This window comes from Paroedura picta, chromosome 5, assembly GCF_049243985.1.
Source record: "Paroedura picta isolate Pp20150507F chromosome 5, Ppicta_v3.0, whole genome shotgun sequence".
NCBI lineage: Eukaryota > Metazoa > Chordata > Lepidosauria > Squamata > Gekkonidae > Paroedura > Paroedura picta.
This window is the reverse complement of record NC_135373.1, coordinates 49,892,932-49,919,151: the sequence shown is the minus strand read 5'-3', so window position 1 is coordinate 49,919,151 and position 26,220 is coordinate 49,892,932. Positions and strand designations below refer to the sequence as shown.

General features: G+C 41.9%; 1 protein-coding gene across 4 annotated transcripts in view; it reads left to right on the top strand.

Moving 5' to 3' along the window:
• The window catches only part of SEMA3E (semaphorin 3E), a 136,702-nt gene extending 118,817 nt beyond the window's left edge, over positions 1-17,885 (top strand). For all 4 annotated transcript variants that reach the window (XM_077337859.1, XM_077337856.1, XM_077337857.1 and 1 more), the window contains 7 exons: positions 3,670-3,892; positions 4,771-4,862; positions 6,187-6,228; positions 7,436-7,602; positions 10,060-10,127; positions 11,795-11,934; positions 15,218-17,885. In XM_077337859.1, coding sequence (XP_077193974.1) covers positions 3,670-3,892; positions 4,771-4,862; positions 6,187-6,228; positions 7,436-7,602; positions 10,060-10,127; positions 11,795-11,934; positions 15,218-15,670 — 1,185 coding nt within the window. In that variant the 3' untranslated portion in view covers positions 15,671-17,885. The remainder of the gene's footprint in view (positions 1-3,669; positions 3,893-4,770; positions 4,863-6,186; positions 6,229-7,435; positions 7,603-10,059; positions 10,128-11,794; positions 11,935-15,217) is intronic.
• Positions 17,886-26,220: the final 8,335 nt, after the last annotated feature.

Sequence of the window (26,220 nt, the reverse complement as noted above, 5' to 3'; positions counted from 1 at the left end):
GACTTCCCTCCTCTCTTTTCATTATGGTGGAAAGCTGCTATATTGTACTTAAGGGGATGTTTTGGCACAGATCTAAATGCAGGCATGATAAAATGGAATTTGATTTATAGCCAATCTGCAGCTTACTCCTTGATGCTTAGTTTGGCTGCATCCAAATCTGTGGTGGTATTCCCTTATTCCCTTCTTCTTTTATAGACTTTCCCTTCTAGAGCTTGGTGGGACCATTTTGCTGCTATGTCAATATAATTGTTTGATTCCTGGTGTGATGCTTGTGAAAATGACACTACAAAAACAACTACAGAGGGCTATGCAATATCAACCCCAAATGTGCTGATGGGCCAGTAATTCAATAAACTATTTAGAGTCCCCCCCCCACCCATACACCACCAAATTTCTTGTTTTAATCCAACTAAATATTATGTTCTCAAATATTGCTCAAACTGGAACTTTTCAATGAGCTTTGGCACTCTGGTTCCTTTGGCTTCGGTTGTGTTTGGAAAATCAGACACTCAAGCTTTGCTGAAAGCCACAGACTTTGCCTTCTATGATAAGCAGTTGGTAAAAATCCCACTGCTTGCAGATTAGAAAATATGTTTCAAAAACAATATGGAACCATTTCTTCAGGGTAGAAAGGAAAATAAACACAGCCCCATTTGACAAGTGCAGGAGTTTACGGATGTCAGTTCCTGCCTAATGCAAATTTCTTGCTGGCTCTTTCCAGTAGATATAAACAGTATTTTATTTCCCCTTATTTATTGAAACAGGGAGAGACTGCTACTGTGGTTGTGCTTGAAATGTTTCTTAAAACCACACTGTTCTCAAGCCACATGGAGGAAATAAATGATTGCCTAAAATATGTCTAGCAGAATCTTTGAATGATTTTGATTAAAAAGCATGAGGTAACCTTTGAAGAATCCGTGTTGAATGAGGGGATATTAACCTTTATATTTATTAATGAGTAAAATAGTTATTAAAGAATGACATCTGCAGATCTAGTAACATTTTATCCTGGCGTATATCTTTGTGGACTAGGGGATACGTCAAGAAAGGCTCCTTACTAGGCTGATGTTTAGATATGACATAATTTAATAAACAACGCAGCCAAATAGGGGTCCATAAAATACAGGCAATATAGAGTGAAATGTAATTTTGAATGCCAGGTGTGTCCATTTATTCTCTTAGGAGACCCAGTAAGGCAGACTCTCTAATGCCTCCTCAAAGGGACCCTAAGCACCATGTTCTAAGTCAGCATGGCCCTCAGGCCTGGAGACCCCACCATCGACCCATCCATAACCAGGCCCACCACAGTCTTCTGAAGCACCCAGCGGGCAGAGGAAGCAAAGGGCTAGAGTTGAGTCATGGATCAAGCACAGGAGTGTGTGTCTGGCAGCCCTAGGCTTCCCCATGTACTAAAAAAATTCTAGGTGAGACAGGTAAATCACCACAGGATCTGGGTCTAGTACTCTTTAATAGGTTATAGGGAGAAGTCTAAGTGAGACCCAGCAACACCTGTGCGTTTAAGGCCCACAGTTCTGTTGCTTACCAATTGCCTGGTTTGTTTAGTTCCTGGACCCTTGCTATGACCTTGGCCTACTTTGAGATTGTGATTCTAGATTTACTAGGCAGATGTATTTGATTTAGCTGAGCTGAAAAAAATACAAAAAAACAAACGCATACTGATATTTTAACGCTGAATACAGATTCTCTGATCTGTTTTGATTGCCAGTATAGCTAAAGCTGGATAAACCTGGAAATATTATTCAGTTTTACTGAATAGCTGGGAGGGAGGAGGGAAAGAGGAATTGATCTAAATTTTAAAGGGATACAAATTTACTTTTTAGTTCTCTTCTCTTGGGGTCTTTTCTGCCTTTGGGGGCAAGATCTGACAAATAGGAATTTAAACTACAGGGAATAATGCTCTTTAGCCAATCACAGAAGTTGGATCCTTTTGAAATTCTTCTGTGTGTGGCCAGAGAGCATAAAAACAAGGGTCTGGCTGATAGGTTTTCTTATATTTTTTCCTTTCTTGTTATTGTTCTTGGGGCCTGGTAGGTGGTAGACAGGTAGTAGGGTGGGCTGAGTCCAATGGCCTCAGCAGACATTTTTGGGGTTTTCTTTCAGGTTCTGTTCTGAATTTTACTGTTTGTATCTGCTGCTTGTGTGTGGAGGGGGGGGGGGGCTAAAAAACCTCCACCTCAGGCCTTCTTCTGTTTGGTTTGGCCTTGGTATTAGGGGTTTTGTAGTTTTTCTTCAATTTTGATCTGGTTTTGTGGTTTCTTAATTTGGATTAACTTGTTTGGGCCTGGGGGGGGAGCCAAGGACACAGGCCACTTTTCTTGGTTTGGCTTGGGTCTTTTGAATTTAATTTTTGTTTTGTTTTTGGAGTTTTTCTTCAATTTTGATGTGGTTTCTAGAAGTTTCTTTTTTTAAAGTTCTAGAGATTTGGTTTCTCTAGGGGGGTTGAGGTAAACTGTTCTGGGTTTGAGCACATCTGGTTTCAGGTCTGCAAACTTAGGTTCTGCTAAGTAGGCTTTTAGTAATAAGAAACTGTGTTAGGAATAGTTTCAATTTAAAAAATCTTTCAATAAAATTTCAATATAGGTCTTTAATTCTTCCCTAACTAGGCTAGAAAGAGTCCAGATGTTGTATTGGTGGGTGTCTAATGTCCCAGCTGTATGATTATTATCATCCAAGTAAAAGTACATGTGAAAGATTTTCTCACCAAATAACTGCAGAAGTTCCAGTCATTTCCTGGGAGTTCAAAGACTTAGACTTTGGAGTCAGTAAGAGGCAAGCTACTTTGAGCAGCTCAAAATATAGGGTGAAAGCTCTTGAAATCTTGCTTGGGTTGATTAGAAGCTTGTTTCTCATTTGTCCAGATGAGAATGTTAGCAGAAGTATGTGTGGGTTTGTAATTGTTTTGTCAGTCGTACTGATATACTTTGCCACAATTCTTATTTTGAAAAGCTTATATTCAAGGCATACATGTGCCTTATAGCAAGTGAACTCCAATTTTCTTTTGGTCCGTGCAATAATTTGCTTGGATTAGTATGTGTCTGCTAGTTTTCAGGAGATAACTGGAAAACATATGAGCTTTTCTGAGTGCTAAGAAAGCTAATAAATATCCATTAAATCCTGATCCAGTTCTATATTTGGTTGAAAAGAGATTGCCTATTAACACTTTTTTGCATGAAGATATTTTGAAATTTTGAAAGGAAACTAATTTATACATTGATAGTAAATACAGCTATTTCTCAGTCTTTTAAAAGCACTCAGGAACATTAACTTTCATCTGTGGTGAACGAAGTAGCAGATTAACCCCTATTTACCAGGCCTATATCATGTTGATGCTATCATGAAATTAAATACGGCATCTTGTTCGCTCTGGGTGAAACAGATATAGAGAACCTTTCTGTGGCTAGGAACCATTTTTCCGGAGAGTGAGTATATGCAGTATCTCTGGATTTGAGGGAAAGCAGGTGAACACTTTCTGGGTTAGAACGAAGTCCCACATTTGCTTTGTTTCCCTACCATTCTCCCAGCTTCTGTAACAAGTTCCAGCTTTTAAACTGGTTGCAAAAGTTCCTATGTGTAAAGATACTCCTTTTCCAATCAATGCCTTAGCATGATGCTTATATAAGTGTATCTTCTCTGCCTTGTGTTTTCCAGTGTGCCAGCAAAGTGAATGGAGGTCTACATGAGAGTACCAAAGACTACCCTGATGAAGCAATCAATTTTGCTCGAAGTCATCCCCTCATGTATCAGCCTCTTAGGCCTATTCATAAGAGACCAGTCCTTGTGAAGACGGATGGGAAATACAGTTTCAAACAAATAGCAGTTGATAGAGTGGAAGCAGAAGACGGACAATATGATGTCTTATTTATTGGGACAGGTAAACAAAACAAAAAAGCACAGAGTGGTTATATCAAGTCTTGGAGTAATACCCACCAAACATACAAAGTAACATTTTGCTTCCCCCCCCCCCCAATCTGGGTGTCACAAAAGGCCAATACTACAACCATTTCCAGGCTAATTCCTCAACAAAAAGCAGAGTGAGCTGGATTGTGGTCATTGGTTAGTCATGATAACAAGAGGAGACCTGGCTGCTCTGTCAGGGCCTGTCTTTTTGTGTCTTTAGTTACGTAAATAACCAGGCATTTTAGCATCTCTCGGACAGGTTCTTTCACTTCAGAACAATCCGTTTGTGCTATTTGGAAGTGCTCATGAAAGAGACATTCTTCTGAAATAGCCAAAAATGCATTCAAACATACAACTTCCCTACCTGGATACTTCTCCTACTTTTTGGAACTTTCCCATTCCTTCAGTTAGGCATACCTTGTCAGCTTTTTCAACCTTCTGTTGTTTTTGGATCCTGCTGCTTTATCTATACCTGAGTCCAGAATCTGCCGTTGAAATTGGTTTGCTTCACTACATACTCTGCACTGTCTGTCTCCAGACCAGTCCAACTGCTTCTTTTAGCTATTGTTGGGAAGGTTCAAATTATTTCATTCCTTAAGCTTTATCCTCACCACATTTGTGTGGCTAACAAGTAGCAGGTCTTACAAAGTAGTTGTAAAGGTTCCTCAGATCATTTATGTACAGCTTTGAATGCATAAAATTAATTACATAGAAATTGCTTTGGTCCATTTCTTGTGTTTCATATTGATGTTTTCATATTTTGAATACATATTTTAGTTAAAATACCTTGTACTTTAGAAAGATATGTATATAAATGATTCTCAGTGTAAAAGTCCATTTTTTTATATATAGATAATGGGATTGTGCTGAAGGTCATTACAATTTACAATCCAGACACAGAATCCATGGAAGAAGTGATTCTTGAAGAGCTGCAAGTATTTAAAGTAAGTTATTTATCACAACAGCCCCTCTAGATCACACCTCTGCACACGGTGGAGGCTTCTGGAATCACATAAAATACGATCCAAGCAGCCTAACTATATATGGTCAGGAGCAGCTCGGGATGTTATGGTCTCCATGACAACCATGATCCTGTCTCAGGTAATAACAGTGCCTACACATTGCAAGTCACAGTTTTGATCTGGTGTTTCTTCTAGGCCAGCCTTGGTTTCCCTAGCTATTTAAATTTAGATGGGTGGCAACCCAAGAAATGGCAGAACTAGTGGGTCCCAAGGTGCTTATGCAGTCCAGGGATGTGGACAGGATTCTTGGAAGTTTTCCCCTTCTGGCTGCTTAAGTCTGCTGTGGGGAGGTGCTGATGAACTGGGTCCAGGAGAGACAGTACACATCTCCTTGCCAAAGTGACTGCTTCTACGTAAAGAAACATACTCTGGACTCAGAAGAGTTTTATAACTACCATCCTGTTGATTGAATGAATCATCACTGACCTACTTCAGATATTCTTGATGAAGTAGATTGTTTAGATACATTCCAATCTGGCTTCAGACCTGATTATGGGACTGAAACAGCCTTGGTCTCTCTGGGGAATGACATGCTCCAGGAGATAGTGGCTTTTGATACTGTAGCCCTTTTTTCCTAGCAACTCCTTCTGCAGAGAAATTTCATCTGTCTCCATCTCTTATATTTTGACACCGGGGCCTATTCTGCACACATAGATAATTCATTTTCAATGCACTTTAGAAGTAAATTTTCCTGTTCTGCACAGGAAAATCCAGCCGCCAAAGCACATTGAAAGTGCATAATCCTGTGTGTGCAGAATGAGCCCAGGTGAAGACTCTTGTTTTGTGGGGCATCCCTCCAATAACAGTTACTGGCCTTCCTTCTAATGTTACTCTTAAGTTTAAATTGAATTAATTTATAATTTTTAAATGCTCAGATATTTTAGTGTTTTTATGTTTGATGCCTGATCAGAACCTGATCAGGTTCTAAATTAAAGTTAAACCTCTTTTTGGAGGGCCAGAAAGGAGGTTTATTGAATATGAAACAAACAAAGGTAAAACTAGAGAACAAAGTTTGAGTCCAGTAACACGTTTAAGACCAACAATATTTTCTTCAAGATAAAGTTTTTGATCTGCACAACAGATCGCCACCAGCATCCTGTATCAAAAGGAGCCTTTGAAAAAAGAGAAAGATAACATTTCACATGCCAAAATGTCTCAGTATTCATTGAACATTTACAGCAGATACATAGCAGTTGCAAGCAGAAGTGTTCTACATATTAAGGGGGGGAATTCTCTTTATTCTCAGGTGCCAGTTCCTATCACATCAATTGAAATTTCTTCAAAAAGGGTGAGTCCGCAGAAGAGCCGGGTATGATGATGTATGTCATTAACAGTGCAATTACCTCTCAATCTTCTCTACAGCAAAGTTTGCTGACTTTGGAAAGTACGAGGCCAGTAGAACATGTAAAGGATTGTTTATATGTACCCAAAGCCTATTTTGCACAAAGATGTTAAATCTCAGGCATTCTGTATGAAAATGGGCATCGAAGAGACCAGGGTTCTAGCTTAGCCTTTTCTAGAACATGATGTCTTGCTGCTTGTATAGATGAACATTCCATGATAGGACAATAAAATCAAATCAGAGTCTAGTAGCACCTTTAAGACCAACAAAGATTTATTCAAGGCATGAGCTTTTGAGTGCAAGCAATCTTCCTCAGACTATTCAATGATAGGAGATATTCAATTTCCTGCCCACCATAAAGGGGTGCAGCCCAGCTTTTCACTGAAATTCACCTAAAATGAAAGTTGCAGCAAGTTGGGGAGGGCTTTGTGCAGATAAAACACTGGTTGGAATTATTATTAAAAACCTAAACAGAAAAGAAATTAAAAATATCAAAATATAGTAGCAATCATGACATGTCTACAGGTAAGCAGCTATAAAAGATTTCCAACATTCTTAAAATACATCCATGCACATTCAGCCATACCAACATTTCACCTGTGGTGTGGCAGTCATGATCCTGATCTACCTCCTCCAGAGACCGCTCTTGAGTTGGGGGAATCCTTTCCCATCCCAAAGCTAGTTCACAGGCTGTGCTAGGTGAGATCACTAGTCTCCAACATCGGTCCTTTCAAGCAGTATTATTTTGTTACGTTCTATAATGACACAGAACTCTAGGCTGCAAATGTATGTGCATATGTATGTTATATAATTACAGAGTGAATGCTTTGTTGCATTTAATGGATCATCTACGTATGTGAAGTGTGATCACTTCTGGATAGGGTTGTCAGCCTCTTGCTGGAGCTTGGAGATCTCCTTAAATTACACCTGATCTCTAGATTACACAGTTCCCCAGGAGAAAAATGGCCTCTTTGGTAGATGGATACTAGGACATTCCCTCCCATTCCCAAACCTTGCGTTCCCACAGGCACCAAACCAAATCTCAAATAATATCCCAAAACAAAGATGGCAACCATACTTCTGTTCACAATGCATGTAATAGCACCATATTCTTTGATCATACCAAAGTATAATGTTGGTCCTTCCCTTTCAGCAACAAATTTATGTCGGTTCTGAGTCGGCTGTTGCCCAGCTGAAGTTCCATCAATGTGACATGTACGGAACAGCCTGTGCTGATTGCTGCCTGGCAAGAGATCCTTACTGTGCTTGGGATGGGATTACCTGTTCTAGATACTACCCCACAGGAACACAGGCAAAGAGGTGAGAGCCACACCTGGCATTCAAAATCACACAACAAATTAGTTCTCTAATAAAAGGGTGTTTCTTCCAGACTGAGCTGGTTCGACTAAGCCCAGATGTGCTTGAGCCCCTTTCCCCTTGTCTGATGACAAAGTGAATTAAACAATATATGTTTAAAGGGGGGGGATGACTTTTTGATTGTATCTATTGATTCGCTTGAAGTGAAAGAGGTACTGAAACTATGATGTTATTTATCATATGGCAGAATTACCCTCAGGAAGCATGATTGTCTACATGTGTATAGTGTAACCAGAAGAGCCTATGGTTGTCTAGCAGCCAAAAAGCTCTAGCTCTTTAGCATTATTCAGGGTGCACCATACGGAGGCATGCTAGCATTACTCTGTGGTCATCTGACTGTAGACGAAAGAAGATCAAAACCAAATACCCTTCATCCATTGGGAGCATGCCCCTCACCTACCTTCAATCCTGAACTGACAGATGGATCAAGCCACACCCTACTTGCTGGCTCTGTGATATCCTTGTTTTGTCCATGACTTTGCTTCTGCTTCTCCTCCTCCATTGGCTGGTGAAAGTGCAGGGTGCTTAGTTATCTTTCTCCAGAAGCTGAGACAGCTACTGTGAATGGTGGAACCAGCAGGTAGGAGCAACATTGACAGAATATGGCCAGCTTTCAGTTCTGGCACTTCAGGTTTGAAGGTGAATTCATAGCACATCTGAGCTTTCTTCTGCTTTCAGCCCAAGATACATTAAAAAAGAACAGGTTGTTGTGAGTCACTATGGCACACTGGCTAGAGTGCTGGGTGTATGTGTGGGAGTCCCAGCATCACATCCCACTGAGCTACCAAATGTACTGGGAAATCTGCTTTTCTCAGCCTAGCCTGCATCACAAGGGATGCTGTGAAAGGAAAAGTTTGCTCTGTTCCTGGGAAGAAGGGCAAGGTTCTTAATCAGGAAGCATATACATAGCCTGGCCAACACAGAGGACTTGAGGAGCATTGCCCAAAGACGGAACCATTTCTAATGTGCTTTTTGTATTACTTTCTTCTTACTATTGCCCCTGAAGAGAGTTGCTAAGTTAGGATGGCAAACTTCATTCTAATGGCACATGCTTTGTGAGCCTGAATTCCTTTACAATCACATGTGGCCTTGCTGGATCCATCCATCTCAAGGTCCATCGGATGCAGCCCTTGATCTCCAACACGGATCTGCTGGCTGCCCTTGGGAAGCTCCTAAGAAGGCACAGTAGAGTAGGCCTGGTTAAGTTGGTTTTTCCAAATGCATAGAGTGCATTTTATTTTTTCCAACAATATTTGTTGCTTACTTGCTTGCTTGATTCATTTATACTCCATCTTTCTCCCCAAAGCAGTTTACAATGTTTTAGCCAAAATGCCTCACAGAAACCAGGGAAATATTTGATCAGACTTTGTTTCAGCACAATATTGTGTTTAACTGTGGGAGTGAGCCATGCACTTTGAAAACTGTTCTGTACTCAATGTCATATTCCCTCAACATCACTTAGACAAATCCTTTCAACAGAATACCTTCAGATTATTCATGTGCTTAAAGCAAACAGGAACTGGCACTCAGACATATAAGGGATTTAAAATATATATTGCCCAATCTGGACCTGAGCAAATAAAAATTCTTCCCAGAGGAGTATGTATTGGGCTGTTTATTTTTATTGCTCATTAATCAGAAAAATCCTGCTCATGCGGTAGCAGCCCAACCGTAATCCCATGGGAGCCCCAGGTCTCACCTGGAGGCTGGCATTCCTACACCAGAGGTGTGGAATTAACCCTAACTCAGTTGACATAAAACAAGATTTCTTGAGAAAACAGGAAGACTTCAGTAGTTCCTTAAAGACCAACAGATCATTATTTTCTTGAGGTTCAGACTAGAAACTTAAGAACTATCAAATTTGGAAGTGTTTGCTTAAGCTGTAGGTAATTTCCCCGCTATTTTTGGCACAGGAGTTGCCTCTTAAACAATAAGGTTTATAAAGAGAAAAAGGTATTTAGACAATACAAAATGAGGGTAGAGCAACAGACAAATTACTGCACAAGAAATACTGACAGAGGGAGAAATCAGGCCAGCATTTATTTATCTGTACATTGTAGGCCAGACATGTTCTTCATGTTTCAGTTTTAAATGGCTATATTCTGGTTCCTCAGCAAATTTATAACATGGATTTAACATGTTATAACAAGACTTATAAGAGGCTTTCTTAAAATATTTTGCAAAATAACAACATAGGCTGTCCTAAACTGCTGTCTAGGATACTGAACATAGATTTTATCAAGAATTGCAAAGAGGTTTTTGCCATTTTCCATCCAGACACAAATTAGAGAAAGAACTTGACAAAGATGATTCACTTCACACACGCGGGAAGGCTTCTAAACTTAGATCATAGCAAGCATGAGAATCTTTTCTCAAATTATTTTTTCTCCTCTTCTCTAGACGGTTCCGCAGACAAGATGTCCGTCATGGAAATGCAGCTGAGCAGTGCTTTGGCCAGCAATATATTGGTAATTTTCATGCTTTAGCCAGTACATAGAATTTGACAGCAGTAGCGTTCATCACAAGAAGCCACAACCACTTTCATGAAACCTCAGAACATTGCATATTTCCTCCTGTCTAGTGGATTCTAAATATCTCAATTCTATTTCCTGATGTACCCCCAGATGCCTACTCTGCAGGCAACCTTCTCTTGTACACCCCCTTTATTTATTATTTGATTTAAATCATGCCCCTCACTTGTCCAAACAGTTGCCGCCAAGTCACAGGCTTCCTCTGTGGTAAGTCCAGTCCCCTGAGATGGTTAACTAGGACTGATGCTGAGAGTTCCTTCATTTAGGGAGTTTGTTCTACTAGTTCATTAGCACCTTGAAATCCAACAAAATATACAAAAGGTGGTGTCTCACGAAGTGAGCTTTGACCCATGAAAGCTGGAAATTGTTGGTCTTGAAGGGGCTACTGGACACAAGGCAAGTTCTGTTCCTTAATGTGGGGAAAGGCAATTATTTCCCCAAATATTGGTCTGTGTGCTTTTAGTCTGAGCACTGTACTTATTCTGTTAATGGACTTTTGTGTTTTGTGACCTAGCAACATGCTGTGCTGTTAGCTATGTTGAATTTATGGAAATAAGGTAAGATTCAAAGTAAATAAATAGTTAGAAATCTCAAGATATGAGTTAACCATTGTTTAGGCATAGGTTTGTATCATTAAAGAAAACTTTGTGATATCTTTTGTTTAGCATACGAAGAGATAATGCTTTGTTATATTTTTTAAAAAGAAGAGGGCAGTGTCTCAAACACATAGGTTGTGGCTTAGGTACTTGTGCCCTCTGGAGAAGTCCCTTGAGGCTACACAGCTGAGAAAGTAGTAGTGGTATTGTCTCCACACTCATAACACCCACGTGCATACCCCACGCACATACACACACAGACAAACATGCATACTCATTGAGCCTTTTGTATCCACCTAAGCCAGTGGTTCTCAACCTGGGGAGCGGGACCCCTTTGGGGGTTGAACAACCTTTCAGAGGGGTCACAGCAGGGCAAGCAGCTTGGCTGGGCGAGCGCCATCCACACAACAGCCTTGTGAGGTAGATCGAGATAGAGCGTTCGTCTATCTGGAGCAGTGGAAAAGAGAGATCGGCATGGTGGGATAAGAGGCAGAACTGAACTGAGAAACCCCGGGGGAAAAACAATTTATATACAATCATGAACAATGGATCTTCACACCATTGGTCAGTTTCGGTTTAATTTCTGTGAAAGAACACGTGCATAATTTTATGGTTGGGGGTCACCGCAACGTGAGGAACTGTATCAAAGGGTCGCGGCATTAGGAAGGTTGAGAACCACTGACCATATAAATGCTTCCATATTTGAAACAGCAGCCAGACTCTGGCTATGATGGCTCCTGTCTACTTCCCTCCCTCAGAAGCAAGATTATCCCTCTGTTTTACTTTCCCTTCTGTGACTGAGCAGAAGGAAAGCATTTCTGCTAGCAAAACACAACAGTGAAGTCCAGGCCTATGGCAACAAAAGCCAGTCTGTGGTTTAGGTGAATCCTTAATTTTGGTGATAGCTATTTAGCTTTGGATTGAAACGTGCACCCCAAGTATGTTCCTAGAGATTCAGAAAGACATCACCGAGAATTGCTGAGCCCAGATGTGTTTTCTGCTTTGTAGGAGAAGCTCTGGATCAGACTGAAGAGCACGTGGTGTACGGCATAGAGCACAACAGCACTCTGCTGGAATGTACTCCCAGGAGCTTGCAAGCAAAGGTGATCTGGTTTGTGCAGAGATCACATGAAGCCAGAAGAGAAGAGGTATATCTTTCCTCCCCTTTCATCATCATGTTCATATATCAGCAGTTGTAATGTCATTAAATCATAAGAATAACATTTTGAGACATTCCGTTCTGTGTTGCATTCCACATAACATAAGGCCAAGCAAAGTTTTCATGAACTGCCTCCCAGAGAAGGCTTGTAGTTTTCCAGTTTATACAATACTATTCTTTCTTTATTATTATTACAGAACTAGACCAGTAATCAAATTACAAAGTACATAAAAACATCTGGCATTTACAAAGTACACAAAAGAATTATTAATAATTAAAATAGTATAAAATTTGAAAACATTCCAGCTATAAGAATCAACATTCTAATTTTAAAACTCACAAGCATTATCTCATGCAATTGAGACTATCTCTACCTAAGTTGCTCCAAATCCACCCAGCTCTTCCTTGCTTTGATTGCTCTCCAAGCAAATCTGGCCACAACAGAATTTATTTCTGTGCTTTTGTCTGACAATATGTCTTTGATCACCTCTGAGTTGGACTTATTCTGAATTGATCGTATAGCCTACATTGGCGTAATACATGTTCAGATGTCTCAATGCTCCCATCCTGGTAAATGCATAAATGATCACAGATGGGTATTTTTTTGAATAAGCCTTCCCTAAAAGCGGATGGCAGCATGTTATATTGTAGGAGAGTAGATGAATATATAATACTAGATTCAAAGCCCATTTGTCAGAACGGGCTTTGAAAGGCCTCTCCCCAGTGGCTTCCCCCTGGGCCTCGCAGCACACCCGCGGCCTCTGTGAGGCCGCGGGTGTGCTGCACAGCCCTTGGGAAGGCCTGCTTGCCCCCCTCCCCCAGTCACCCATGCGGGTCCTGCGTGGCCCGGGGGGAGGCCTCCTCGACCCTTCCCCCTTCTCCCCTTCCTTCCCCACCACCCAAGGCAGCTCCGCGGCTTCCCCAGTAGCCAACAAGCGCAGCCGCTGCCTCTTCCCCGCTCAGCAGCCAGCGAGGAAGCCGTCCTTCCCCCACCCCAGGGAGGCGACAGCTGCACTCCGTGGGCCCGGGGAAGCCATCCCCGGTCCCCTCCCCGATGAAGCTGCGGCTTACCTGGGGCCCGCTGAGCACACCCACTGCCTCTGCGCTCCTGCAGGCCTACAGGAAAGGGAACCCCCTCCTTTCCCCCACCCCAAGGCACTTACGTGTGTCCTGGGGAGCATCTGGGGCAAACTGCCACCAATGGCGTCAGAGAGCCCCTGGCCAGCTGGGTGGGCAGGGAGTGGACGTGGCCCACCCGGACTGGCCACACCCACTCTCCATCCACTTATCCCTTAACCAAATATGTATACCGTTCCCCAAGCGGTTCCATCTTCATGCTGCAGACTCTTGATTTGCCTCTAGACTATTCCTGAGGAGTCCCTTCGAATCATAGAGTTGGGAGGAGCCATATAGTATATCATCTAGTCCAGGGATTCCAAACTGTGTGAATCCCCAGGGGTCTGCGGGAGCTCCAGAGAAGGTCCATAACCTTTCTCTTCCTGCCTTAATGTTCAGCCACAAGCTTAGAAACCAGCTGCTTCCATTGCTCCCCCTCAACCCCTCCCAAATGTGAATGAATTCTCTCATGGTTTCTGTGCATGGGAGGGGGTGAAGCTGCATGCCTGCTCCTGCTTTAAAATGCCTCCTATCTCTCCCCCCTCAGTCCCCCTTGAGCCAATCTGTTAATGTGGGCAGTGATGTCACTTCCAGTGACATGTCACTTCTGGTTGCATGACAGGGAGGCATGGGTAGCTGACACCACTTCCTAAAAAAATCTTACAAAAATGGAGGAGATGGCTAATCCCTGTTGCATGTACTGATGTTTTGTGGGTGGAGCATTGATGTTTGTGAGCAGGGAGACCAGCATTTGCTCCATGTTATTTTCCTAGTCTACAAGGAAATTCTTGGTTCTAGCCGATTGGGGCCAGTTTTACTTATTTTGGGCCGGGGATCCTGAGCAAGTGCTGATCACTAGATCTTAGTGTTCTTTGGGTGAGTATAGCAGGGTCAGCATTCTAGATCTGGGAGATGAATCCACTTCAAACATTTGTGAAGAAGCCCAAATTTAGTTAATGTAGCAAAGATAAATTTCCAGTATATTTTGACAGAAGCTTTCTCAGTGTCAAGTCAGAGACTGGCAACTTGATTAGATATCTTACTATTTAAATCAATGGGATCAGATAGATTAATTCAATAAAGGAAGTCACAACCTTCAGTTTGCAATTCCTGAACAAGGCTGACAGTGAAAGGACATTTTGGAGTCCATTAATTCATAGGGTCACCATAAGTCAAAAGCAACTTGACAGCATGTGACGTACACACACACTCTAGCACATATAAATGAAAGGTGGCAGCTCTTTCAGGTGTTCAACACTCTTACGTGTTAGGTGATTCCTTAAATGATTGATTTTGTTCACCATCACCCCTCCATAGGTTTCCCACTTGGGATTGGAATATAGCCCTATGCACAATTACTTAGGAAGCCTTTGAACCAATGATCCCTTGTCCCCTTAGAGAATCAACACATAACATTGATTTTACAGGTATTATATCAGTATATAGAATTTCATATTTCACTGCCCTGCCTGCTATGCTAGCCCAATTCCATCATGCAAAGCATAAATGACAACATCAAATCTGGTTTGTCTTCTTCTGATGGAAAATAATAATTGCAGGTAATGCTTGGGTACTTCTCTCCAGCCATTTTCTTCTAGTCCCTTATCAAGTTTAATCAAATCTAAACTTAGGAGTAAGCATATTTTCTCTGAAGCTAGTCCCACTGGTAGCAATTGGACTTAATCACTAGTAAGTGTGATTTGGATTGCAGCCTTGATCATGTTCTTAAATAGTTTCCACTCAGATCAGTGGTACCAATTTTGGTTGCACTATGCTTCAGAATGTTTGAAATGACCACGTTCAGATAAATGCATCCAGAACTTTCCACAGTTATCCCTAAATTGCGTAACTTAGTGATTCCTTCACCCTGGGATTCCAAGTTCTTCCACACTGGCAGGAGAAAAAAAGTGTTTAAAAATTTTTAAAGCCATAGGCAATGGTAAGATGTCATTTCAAGTTTTTCCGCAGAAATGATGCTATTCCAATTTTCAACAGCACCCCTGCTGGATTCCCACCAGTTGCCAGGCTATTTTAGACTGAAATCTGCTCAGTCTGTCATTCAATTGTAGCTCTGATATATATATATATATATATCTTAAAAACAAAAGACATAGAGGATATTGTTTATTCTTATGCAATTTTATACACTTTGTCAGGTGAAGATGGATGATCGACTACTCAAGGTGGACCTGGGCCTCTTGGTCTTAAGACTGCGCAGAACAGATGCTGGGACATACTTCTGCCAGACCGTGGAACACAGCATTGTCCATACAGTAAGAAAGACCACACTTGAAGTTGTGGAAGAAGACCGTGTTGATAACATGTTCAACAAAGACTATGAGGAGGATGTTTCTCATAAGATGCCATGTCCTGTACAGAGCAGCATCCCCCAAGGCTCTAGGCCATGGTACAAGGAATTTTTGCAGCTCATAGGTTACAGCAACTTCCAAAGAGTAGAGGAGTACTGTGAAAAAGTGTGGTGTACAGATAAGAAGAGGAGACGGCTGAAGATGTCTCCATCCAAATGGAAATATGCCAACCCACAAGAGAAAAAGGCCCGCATCAAGTCTGAGCATTACCGTGTCCCCAGGCATACTGCTGACTCTTGATGGGGAAGATGTTCGTTCAGTCAAGACTGTACTCTTCTATTCTTTTTTTTTTCTTTTTGGACCCAAGGAAAGGGGAGGAAAATTAGTCTTGAATTTGAGAATTAATAAGAAATGTTGAGACTGGAAATGGGGGGAAAATGTGTTTTAGTAAGTTATATACCTGGTGTCTGTTTCAGTGTGTGTGTGTTTTAATTCTGCATAATGCTTACTCTTAAATATGCCCCATGGACTGTTTTCATTGAAGGAAAGCCTGTTCAAGTTTCCCACATTCAAGTCCAGCCAGGAACCAGCTTTGTGCTACACATCTGAGTGTGTCATGAACATATGTCCATGAACACCGATGCCAAAGCTGGGCAATATGAGCAACCACGCACTGCATTGTTTCTTGTGTCTTTCACATCTTGTTGCTTTTTAACACAGCGTGTCCCCTGTGGACTTCGGGATTCATGCAGAAAAGGTGAGAGCTCATGGCAAAAATGATGATGATGGGTCATAAATCCATGTTAAAACTAAAGAGAAAGCAGAACTTGTTGACTCTACTGCAGCAAGAGTGAGTCAATAATTACTACGCCTCACTGAAAGTCAACAGACTGAACTTACTGAAGCAGTCGGTGCCAGCTTAAATGACTCCAGGGAATGGTAGAGGACAGGAAGGCCTGGAAGATCATTGTCCATGGGGTCGCGGTGGGTCGGACACGACTTTGCGCCTAACAACAAAGAAGCCTCTCTGGTAGTGCAGGTGTGTTACACAATTAATTTCCACTGGAGTGTTATCCAAATATTTATTATTCTTAAGACAATATAGTAAGAATGGTTGAGGCTGTGTAACAGCTTTTTAGTAAGAGTATTGTGGGGCAATTCCTCTGTGCCCACCAAATGTAATTTGGAATTTGCCATGTTTATAGAAGGGATGTGCAAATTTCAGGGATGGGCTACTTCTTCACCGGCCACCTTCCCTCCCCATCTTGATGCACTTCTTCATTCCTGCGGCTGAATCCCCCTAGTCCATGTTAATTGGTCTTCTAGGAGGACTAAAGGCATCTGTTTACGTGCACAGAACAAACTGCTTCAGAAATGGCATACAAGTATATCCCATAAGGTATTTCCTTAATGCCATCCCTCCTTCATTACAACCATCAGTGCAATTAAATGCAGAATATTTCTGATGGTTGCCATTCAGCCCACTATCCCACTTATTATAAGTCAGATGCATGCCAATGCATTCTTGTTTTTTTTTAAGAGGTTGGAAAGAACAGGGACTCTAGAAAGCCATTTGCTCAACGTCTGTGATATGGCTGCCCTCTTGTGGCACAATCTGCTCTTTACGGTCTTGCACATTTCACCATATAGGAGCTTTATGCCAATAAAGGTACTCTAAATCTAAAAAACCATATAAGAGAGTAGTGCTGCACAAAGCTACACAATATTTCTCCATGTCCCTTTTTGTAAGCATTGAAAACCACCTCCTGCTTGCAAGGATGTTCAGCGCTGATTGCAACATCATACTCTTGTTGTTTAAACATGCTCACGGTGCCATATTCTGTTTTGCTTCTTTGCCCTCACTGCTGTTAGTTGCATTTGCCCTGGCTACTGATTGATCTGACACCACCCTTTTCTCCAGGACAGCTGTTATTGTTAATTGTTTCTATAACACAAATTGACAATGTGGTAAACACTTTTTATTTATCTGCCGAACCTGTGAGATGGGCTGTCATTTGATATGGAGTAAATGGGTTGGGGAAGGGTGTGATTCTCCCAAAAGAACAGAGGTTCAAACCAGGGTCTCTGAGATCTCTTTCCAATGTTGGCTTACATTTATTTACTTGGTATGGGCGTGATACATTAGCATTAAAGAAGCCCTCTTTCAAGAAGCCAACTGAGTCTAGTTGGTTCAGGTGTTGTTCACCTCTGACCAAATCAGCACCTGCTGAAGTTTAACACAGAGCTGTTCAGCACAGGATATGGTTGCTACTGTAAGGAGGGGCCAGGCTTGCTTCTGCAAGGGGAAGAGACTATCCTGAGGCCTAGTGACAAGCAGCCTTCATGGGGAAAGGTGTGCATGGTGAGTTGGCCAATTAAGAGTCCTAACACGATAATATGCATTTGTTACTTCAGCAAAAGAGAGGTCAGTAGATGTCAATGATATTCCTGTCTAAAAACTGCTTCTCTTTGTATTGACTAATTAAATGTGGCCTGAACTGTCCGATCTCTTCAAGTGGTGTTGTGTGTGGATCATTGTGGAGCCACAAGATGGCTGTGCTGTTGTGGTGAAAGAGCAAATGAATTCTAGCAGAGATCCTATTCATCTCAGTTGAATTTGTGGAGGAGATGTTCACTGAACCCCAGATGGAGCCCTGAGAAGAGAGACATGTAGCATCTATTGAAGCAGGGGGAAAGGGGGGGGGGCATGAGTCCTTCTGGCTTTCCTTTCTGCTCACAGAACTGCACTCATGAGAACCAGGGTTGGATTTTCTTAAGTGCCATCTTGGTTATCTAACTGAAACAAATAACATGCCCAAGTGTTCTAAAATGAAACAGCAAGGTTACATGTGAATCCATCTGTGGTCCTGGGTGCAATGTGAGAAGGGGTGCTTGTCGGACAAGAGCCTTTAATAGGCTTGAAGAAGGACAGGTTTACATAAAGGCTACAAAGATACTTTGGGCCACCATGTAGCAACAAGTACACTTTTACTGGCACAATGTAGCTACAGCCCAAGAAGAGCAAGGTCCATGTCAAAGCTTTCCCTGTGTTCTGGCTCCCTACTTGCCAAATGCCATCTTGCTAGATCTTCTTCTGCACGCTACTTCTTTTAAGACCCACCCTAAAATCTGGAGGATCTAAAATGGCATCCTGTGGGCATCTTGCAAAAGCATGGTGTTCTGCGTCCTTTTGTTCCTTCAGTTACTGTAGCAATGAGAATTTCCACCATAGTGCAGATACCTGGCCATCAGCTGGCTTAGAAAATCTATCCTACCACCTGCAAAGGAACTGCTGGTCTGATGACTTTATTAGTCTTTGCCCCTTATTTAATTTATAGTCTACCTTCCTCATCAAGACTCACGCTAGATTACAATATTGTAAAATAATGCCATAAAATATAAAAACATACTGATAAATTTTTCTCAGCCATTTAAACTACAACCCAATTCCCTTTATGGAAATGCTCTATAAAACAACTGTGGGAGCCAATAAAAGAAGGGCTTATGTGGGGTTAAAAGCCCTGAGAGTCAGGAGTAGGGAAGGCTCATCACAACATGAATGTCTGAGCAGAAAAAATTGCAGCCTTCATGGGGTTCACCTCAGGAGGAGCAGGGCTTCCAATATCTACTGTAACAAAGCATGGAAGAACACAGTGTAGGATACCACAAATTATAAAACACCAATCAGCACTATACTGTACATATTAATAAAGATTCAGGTCATATTACACATATGCAATGAAAGCCCCGAAGACAAAATGTCCATTACACAGCAGAGGAGAAACTGCCAGGAATCCTATAGGTGCTCACAGTATGTAGGGCTGCCTCTACACCGGCTGAGACTCTCAGCTGTATTTAAATAGGCAACTTGGCTGGCTCTGTCCTTATCCTGACATGACTTATCTCCTTGGAGCAACCAACAACAGGCTAACAGCCCTGCACTGCATCTTTTAGCTGTCATGTCCCTCGAAGATGCTTCGTGATGCTTGCAGCTGTCTTGGGGAAGCTGTTAGCCTGGTGAGTTACAGTCAGTCTCAAGAGCTTTCACAGCACTCCCAGCTCATGGTCCTGAGCAGCCTGATCTTTAGATGGGCAGTCAAGGCAGGCTGTTAGGCCTTGGTATTTTGGCCTGAGAGTCTTGAGCACCTGCTGTCTTCTAGCTCATCCTGTTGGGGATCTGCCTGTCTCATAACACCACAGCTCAATTCACCCTCTGAGGAGTCTCTGCGGGTTGGAGGCTGGCTCGTGACAGAGATTTCAATGGGATACAATGCCAAAGAATTAACCCTGCAAATCTTTCTATTCTTGACATGAGTTGTAATTCTAGGGGATCTCCAGTAAGGTGACCAGATTGTCCCACTTTTGGAGGGGCACCTGGCAAATTGTACTTATGTTGAAATTTAATATATATATATTACAATACTATTTTTGCGTTCTATGCATTCTATGAAAAATTTTGTTCCTCCATATAGACCAAATATTAAATCAAGAAGCCCCCCCCACCCCCACCCCTGGTCAATGGTGTCCTGCTTTAAAATCTGCTCACCTTAATCTCCAGACCACACCTGGAGGCTGGTATCCCTAAAAAGTGCCTGTCTGTCTTACCAGGCAGTCTGTGAGCTGCATTGTTGGATGGCAACAAAGTCAGATTCTGCATTGTCTTTTTTTCAAATGAGCACTGTAGGCAAGCAAGTCTCTCTTTAAAACCAGGCCCATCCACATTGGTCTTGACCAGTCAATGGATCCATATAACTACATTGACCAGCCCTATCAAGATTTCTCTTTTTTGCTGGATAGGGAACTTGACCAATAAGAGATTTTATGTCTTTAAGGCCCCAATACTTTGGTGTAATATCTCTTCTGCCATTCAGAATCATTCATATGCAATACTCAGGAGGACATTGCCCTGCCCCTTCCACATGGCAGCCATTTTCTGTTAGCTAGAGGGTGAAGGCAGCAGAAGATTTGGAGGCAAGTATCTCCCTGAAATGTTGTTGTAGCAGTAAATGTGGTGGGCTGGGAAATTGCCATTTATCATTTTCTCTGATTCTGAGAAGCTGAAAGGAAAGGCTGATGGAAGGTAACTTTTTCAGCAAAGCTTTCCCTCCCTCCAAATATAAATTTCTTTGCCCAGAGAAGGCCAAATGTTCTATAATCCTGTACTAACTTGCTTGGGACTGAATTCTATAGAATATAGAATTAATTACTTCTGATTAAGCATGTGCAGGTTTGCACCATTAGTAGACCATTAAGGGCACTCTCCATGTGCTTTCAAACATTTTGTTAACAGAGTCCCTGCTTTGGGCTGACTGAATGTAGTTAATGTGTTTAATTACAGTAGTGGTTTAATTAAAGTAGTGGCCTTTATTTCTGTATCTGGCCAAAGGCTACCTTGTTTTGTGTTACTGGGTAGTCAAACTGCGGCCCTCCAGATGTCCATGGACTACAATTCCCAGGAGCCCCTGCCAGCAAATGCTGGCAGGGGCTTCTGGGAATTGTAGTCCATAGACATCTGGAGGGCCGCAGTTTGACTACCCCCAGCATCGGCAATCAGTTCTCAATTAAGAGCTCAGGGAATTCCAGACACCACTGAGACATCCTGTGTTTGCAGCCTTTCTTGTCTCTTCTGTTTAGTGCATTCAGCAGTGTGCTTTGGGGTAGATTTTGTTTCCTACATTGGGGATTCTTCCTGTGGTCACAACCACTGTAGCAAAGGAAAAGATTGTATTAAGTTGGCACCTGCATAGAGGTCAGTTAAGTGTAAGGATGCCAGCCTCCAGGTGGGACCTGGGGATCCTTTGGAATTATAGTTCTTCTCCAGGCAACAGAAATCAGTTCCCCTGAAGAAAACAGCTGCTTTGGACTCCATAGCATTATACTTCTCTGAGATCCCTCCCTGCCTCAGATCCCACCCACTTCAAGCTCCACCCCCAAAGTCTCCAGGTATTCCCAGCCCTGAGCTGGCAACCCTACTTAAGTGATCAGAACTGTACTGCGGTACTTTAGTCCTTTGATGTCCTAGCAAAAGAGGTGGCTGAGAGCAAAACCAGGATTCATTGGCTCTGCCTACTGTTGACTGCCCTACCCTTTGCCTCATCTGCTCCAAGGGTACCAGCCACAACTGCTGCCTTCTTCTCCATATACAGGAAGGGGGAAAGGGGGTACATACGAGAGGCAGCCAAATATGCTGTGCCCTCCTTTTATGTTCTGCTGCTGGAGGCGACATCCCAGCCAGTTTAGAAATGGCTTTTCCTCTTGAAGCTGTGCTTTGTTTTTAAACTGTTTAAACGATGTTTTATTGTATTGTATTGTTATTAAATGCCCTGAGCCCACTTGTGAAGTGGGGTGGTATAAAAAATCAAATTATAAATGAAATAAATATACAGGTGACTGCCAAAGGCCAGAAAGGAGCCCTGGCTGTTCTCACAGATCTGTGATTTGTAACATCTACCCTTCCCCCCTCCCCTCCCCCCCTCCCCCCGCTTTGTTGTGATTGCCTTCCTCCAAAGGCACTGCGGTGTCTTCTAGTTTGGTCCTCTTATTCTAGTGATAAACCATCTCTATGTCCAGATTATCATTACTAAAAACAAGAAAACACTGCTTTATTATTGCCTAGAATTAAGTTCAGACATTGCTGTTCAGAAGAAGCTGTTTTTGCCAATTGCGGGTAAAACTGCAGGGGGTTTAGAGAAGCAAGTTACAGCCAGTTATTATAGCATATCCACCCCAAAGTGTGGGTAACAGCATCCTATACTGTGCAAGTTAATTATCAAAAGGTTATTTATTTCAGCTTTTATTATTCCTGTTGTTCCAAGAAGAAGGGAATGGAAATCTAATTACATGTTCCATTTGGGGAGCATGCAGCTGGTCCGTCAGAAAAGGTATACCTATTGGAATCGTGCATAGGTATTTCTCATCCTCATATCTTCAAAGGAAGTTTGTTTTTTGTATGAACCACAAGACAGCACATCTATTTCATGTATTCATTTAAAACATTTGTATCTTACTTTGTCTCCTCAGACACAAAAATCATTAAACATTCTGTAAGATTTTTTTTAATGCTCAGAATTAAAAAGGATACAGTCAAATATGCCAAAACAATTTACCTTCCACCAATTGGATGGGTGGGGATAGCATACAAACAGTCCACACTGTAAATCCAGAGTCTGAGAAACTGTGGTCCATGACTTTGCGTCCTTAAGTCAATTTCAGTGTGTGTGTGGGGGGGGGGGTTGTCTACAAAAGGAGTCTGGTTGGCTCTCAGGTTTCAGAGGTTGGTTGAGATTTCTGGGTATCTTCATTTTTCTCTATTGAAGAAATATGAGGAGACTGTAATTTTGGGTTGTTCCTGATAGCCATGCATTGTTTGAATCACTCTGGCCTCTCCCCATACACCCCACACCAGTCTTCCTGCACATACAGATGATTGGGAGGGAAAGGAACTCAGAAGTTTGGGAAAGGCTTCAGGTTTCCAAAATGTTGGAATACTCAGGATCTCTAATGTGCATGATTCAGAAACATAAGAAGAATAATCCACAGGGGGGTATCAGAGGAGATGTATATTTAGCATAGTTAGAATACTTACTTCCTGATATTTTTTCAGTCTTCTCCAGCCACAAAATTGGTTCTCTTCACAATAAAACTATTTTTATTCTTTAAGCAGTTTGGTGATTAACTCTCTTTGCATAGTTAAACTCTTTCAACACAAAATGCAGTGCAACCTATGTGTGATCTTCTTTCCTAGGTTGAGTACTAGGACTTCTTGGGCTGGGTTGATTGACACTCTGCATCCTCTCCCAGGTTGGTGGTAGGGATGTTGATCCTATAAGGCAGGGGTAGTCAACCTGTGGTCCTCCAGATGTTCATGGACTACAATTCCCATGAGCCCCTGCCAGCGTTTGCTGGCAGGGGTCAAGGGAATTGTAGTCCATGAACATCTGGAGGCCCACAGGTTGACTACCCCTGCTATAAGGGATAAAAGTTTAGTGTTGATTGGCGGGATGGATTTGCTATCTGTGAGTGGGAGTTCTAGGACTGGGTGTTATTGATTGGATGTGTTTTGTGCTAATATAAGGAAAGGAATGGTTATGCATGGTTTGGGTGTGTGAGAGAGATCTGGTGTATTTGGGATTCTCTGATCTCTTTCATACTTGTGTGTGTGTCTTTTTATCCTGGTTGTGGTGTGGGATGGGTTTGTGCTTCCATCTTGCTTCTCAAAAGCTGGAATTGAGCTTTGGCATGGAAAAAGGATTCAGGGGCTAACTTGGCAAGTCAATCACAAATTAGACTCTGTCTTGATGCACTTCCCCCCTAGAATCCCAGTTGAACAGAAGTAGCCAAGGGGAATTCCTATGAACTTGGGCACCTGGAGCTTTTAAAGAGAAGGAACATTTTTCTTCCTCTTTCATAAGAGTACCATGTGGGGCTCTCACTTACTGGCTGAGAGAATAGCTTCTCATGGGACAGGGCTAGTATTGTCATGGAGCTAGTCAGCAGTTGCTGGAAATGCTCTGCAGACATTTGGCAGAACAAATGTGCAGAGACAGCAGAGCAGTTTCATTTAGCTAATGTTCATAATTGACTAGGGTTACCCATTGGCCAAATCCAGTTGTCTGACATCAGTGAAGGCTTTGAGATTTTGACATGCAAAATAGGCAACTTTGTAAGAATCAGATGTGTTAGACCAGAAGCACATCTGTTGCTCACCCAGGGTCAAATTCACACTGTCAATCCATGAACCACATGACTATTATAAGCCCTGTATGCCATCCTTCCACCATACACATAAATATATAAGTAACATTAATATTAAATATGTAAAAGAAATTTGTCATGAAGACACAACTGACATATGGTGGCTCTATAGGGTAGGGATGGCCAAACTGGCTCTCCAGATCACCACAGACTACATTTCCCATGCTGGCAGGGGCTCATGGGAATTACCCTATCCTGGCTCACCCCCGCAGGGAAGAATACAGCACCACCTGCTTTCTCTCCAGCCCTTCATCAATGAAGAAGAGGAAAAGTTGGTTTTTATACCCTCATTTTTCACTACCCCAAGGAGTCTCAAAATATCTTCCCATCCTCTCCCCACAATGAGAAATAACCTGTGCATGCAGAAAAGGCCTAAGAGAAGTTTTGAACCATCTAAGCTAGTACTGATTCTGGAAATGTTTCAAAGGTCAAAATAGTAAATTCATGTTACTGGTTGGCAGCAAACCTCCTGAAAACGTATTATTTTTAAATGTTTGGAAATGATATCATTTTCTTTTAGTCATTCTAATTTATTGATAACAATAGTTCTAAGAAAAAGTTAAATGATGCCAAATTTGTTTTCAGCATGCTAGTTTCTTAGTATGACTCCATTCATTTTGGAGTTAGATAATTTTTCATTTCAAAATCTAGAAATGTCCTTTAGTGAAACACCGAGCTACATGAAATATATACCTGTCTAAGCTGAGTAACATTAGAAATAACACAAGTATAGACTGCCATGGCAGTGAATACATCGGAGCTATTACTAAACCCCACTGAATACCAGTGAACCAGATTTCCTTTTGGGGGGGCCGGACTCCACTTGAATCTAATTTCCCAAATCCAGCCTGGAATTTTTGTTTGTTATGGACTTTGGCAATATATTGGCAAATTATTATCATTATGGAAAGTTGTCATTTCATTCAGCGTTCAGTTGCTATGAACGATGTCACATGTATTTCATCATTTTAAAACAGGAAACATCAAAGACTTACAGTGCAATCCTAAGAAGACTTCTCTGGGTATAAGCCCCATGGAGTAGACTTTAATGGGATTCTGAGTGAATATGTATAGGACCGAGCTGCAAGATGTGTGTGGCCTGACAGAAAGCCTGATCAGGAAGCTGGGGCCACATTGCTTGAACTCTGCTCTAGTTATGTTCAGAAAGACACATCATCTGCTTGGAGAGAGCAGAGATCAAGTCCCAGACCTCCACTTCCCCACTGAAAGGCAACTGGAAGTGTTTAACACAATTCAGTGCAGGCCTGATTCCTAGACTGGGCTTTCATCCTATATATTTGCACATTGGATCAGAATCATTATTTTTGTATGGTATATTTCCTCATACAGAGTACTTTAAAATATATTTCATCCATCGGAGAGTCATGTAATCAATAATCAAGTGATTTAAATACTCTTATGTATATCATTTTAATTTTATATATCTAGATTTTCCCCAGCCTTCCATTTTCAATAGAAAGAGAGCCAGTTTGGTGTAGTGGTTAGGAGTGCAGACTTCTAATCTGGCATGCCGGGTTCGATTCTGCACTCCCCCACATGCAGCCAGCTGGGTGACCTTGGGCTCGCCACGGCACTGATAAAACTGTTCTGACCGAGCAGTGATATCAGGGCTCTCTCAGCCTCACCCGCCTCACCTGTGTGTGTGTATTTAAATATTTATGGGGTGATATGTCCAAATATTGTCATGTTGACCCACCCACCTCTCCCAAAATGGCCTGGAGGGTTAGGAAGGGGAGGGGTCCCATTTGGACATGTACACAGCTATGCTTCCAAACCATATTCTGCATGGTCATGCCACTTCTGGGATTTATCGAAGCCTGAGGAATGTTTCAAGGGTTTCTCAATGGTAAAAAAAGTTGAGAAAGACTGTTATAGTTTGTATAAACCAGCATTCAACATTTTCTTATTTATAAAAACAATTTATCCAAGGTTTCCTTTTTGCTTTCTCTGATAGACTATATTGATCTCATACAGACAAACAAACTTGGGTAATTATATTTTTGTTGAACAAGGAAAGTAGGAACTGGATTTCTTTAGGAAAAGAAATATTTGAATGCCCTGCAGTCTGCAGAACA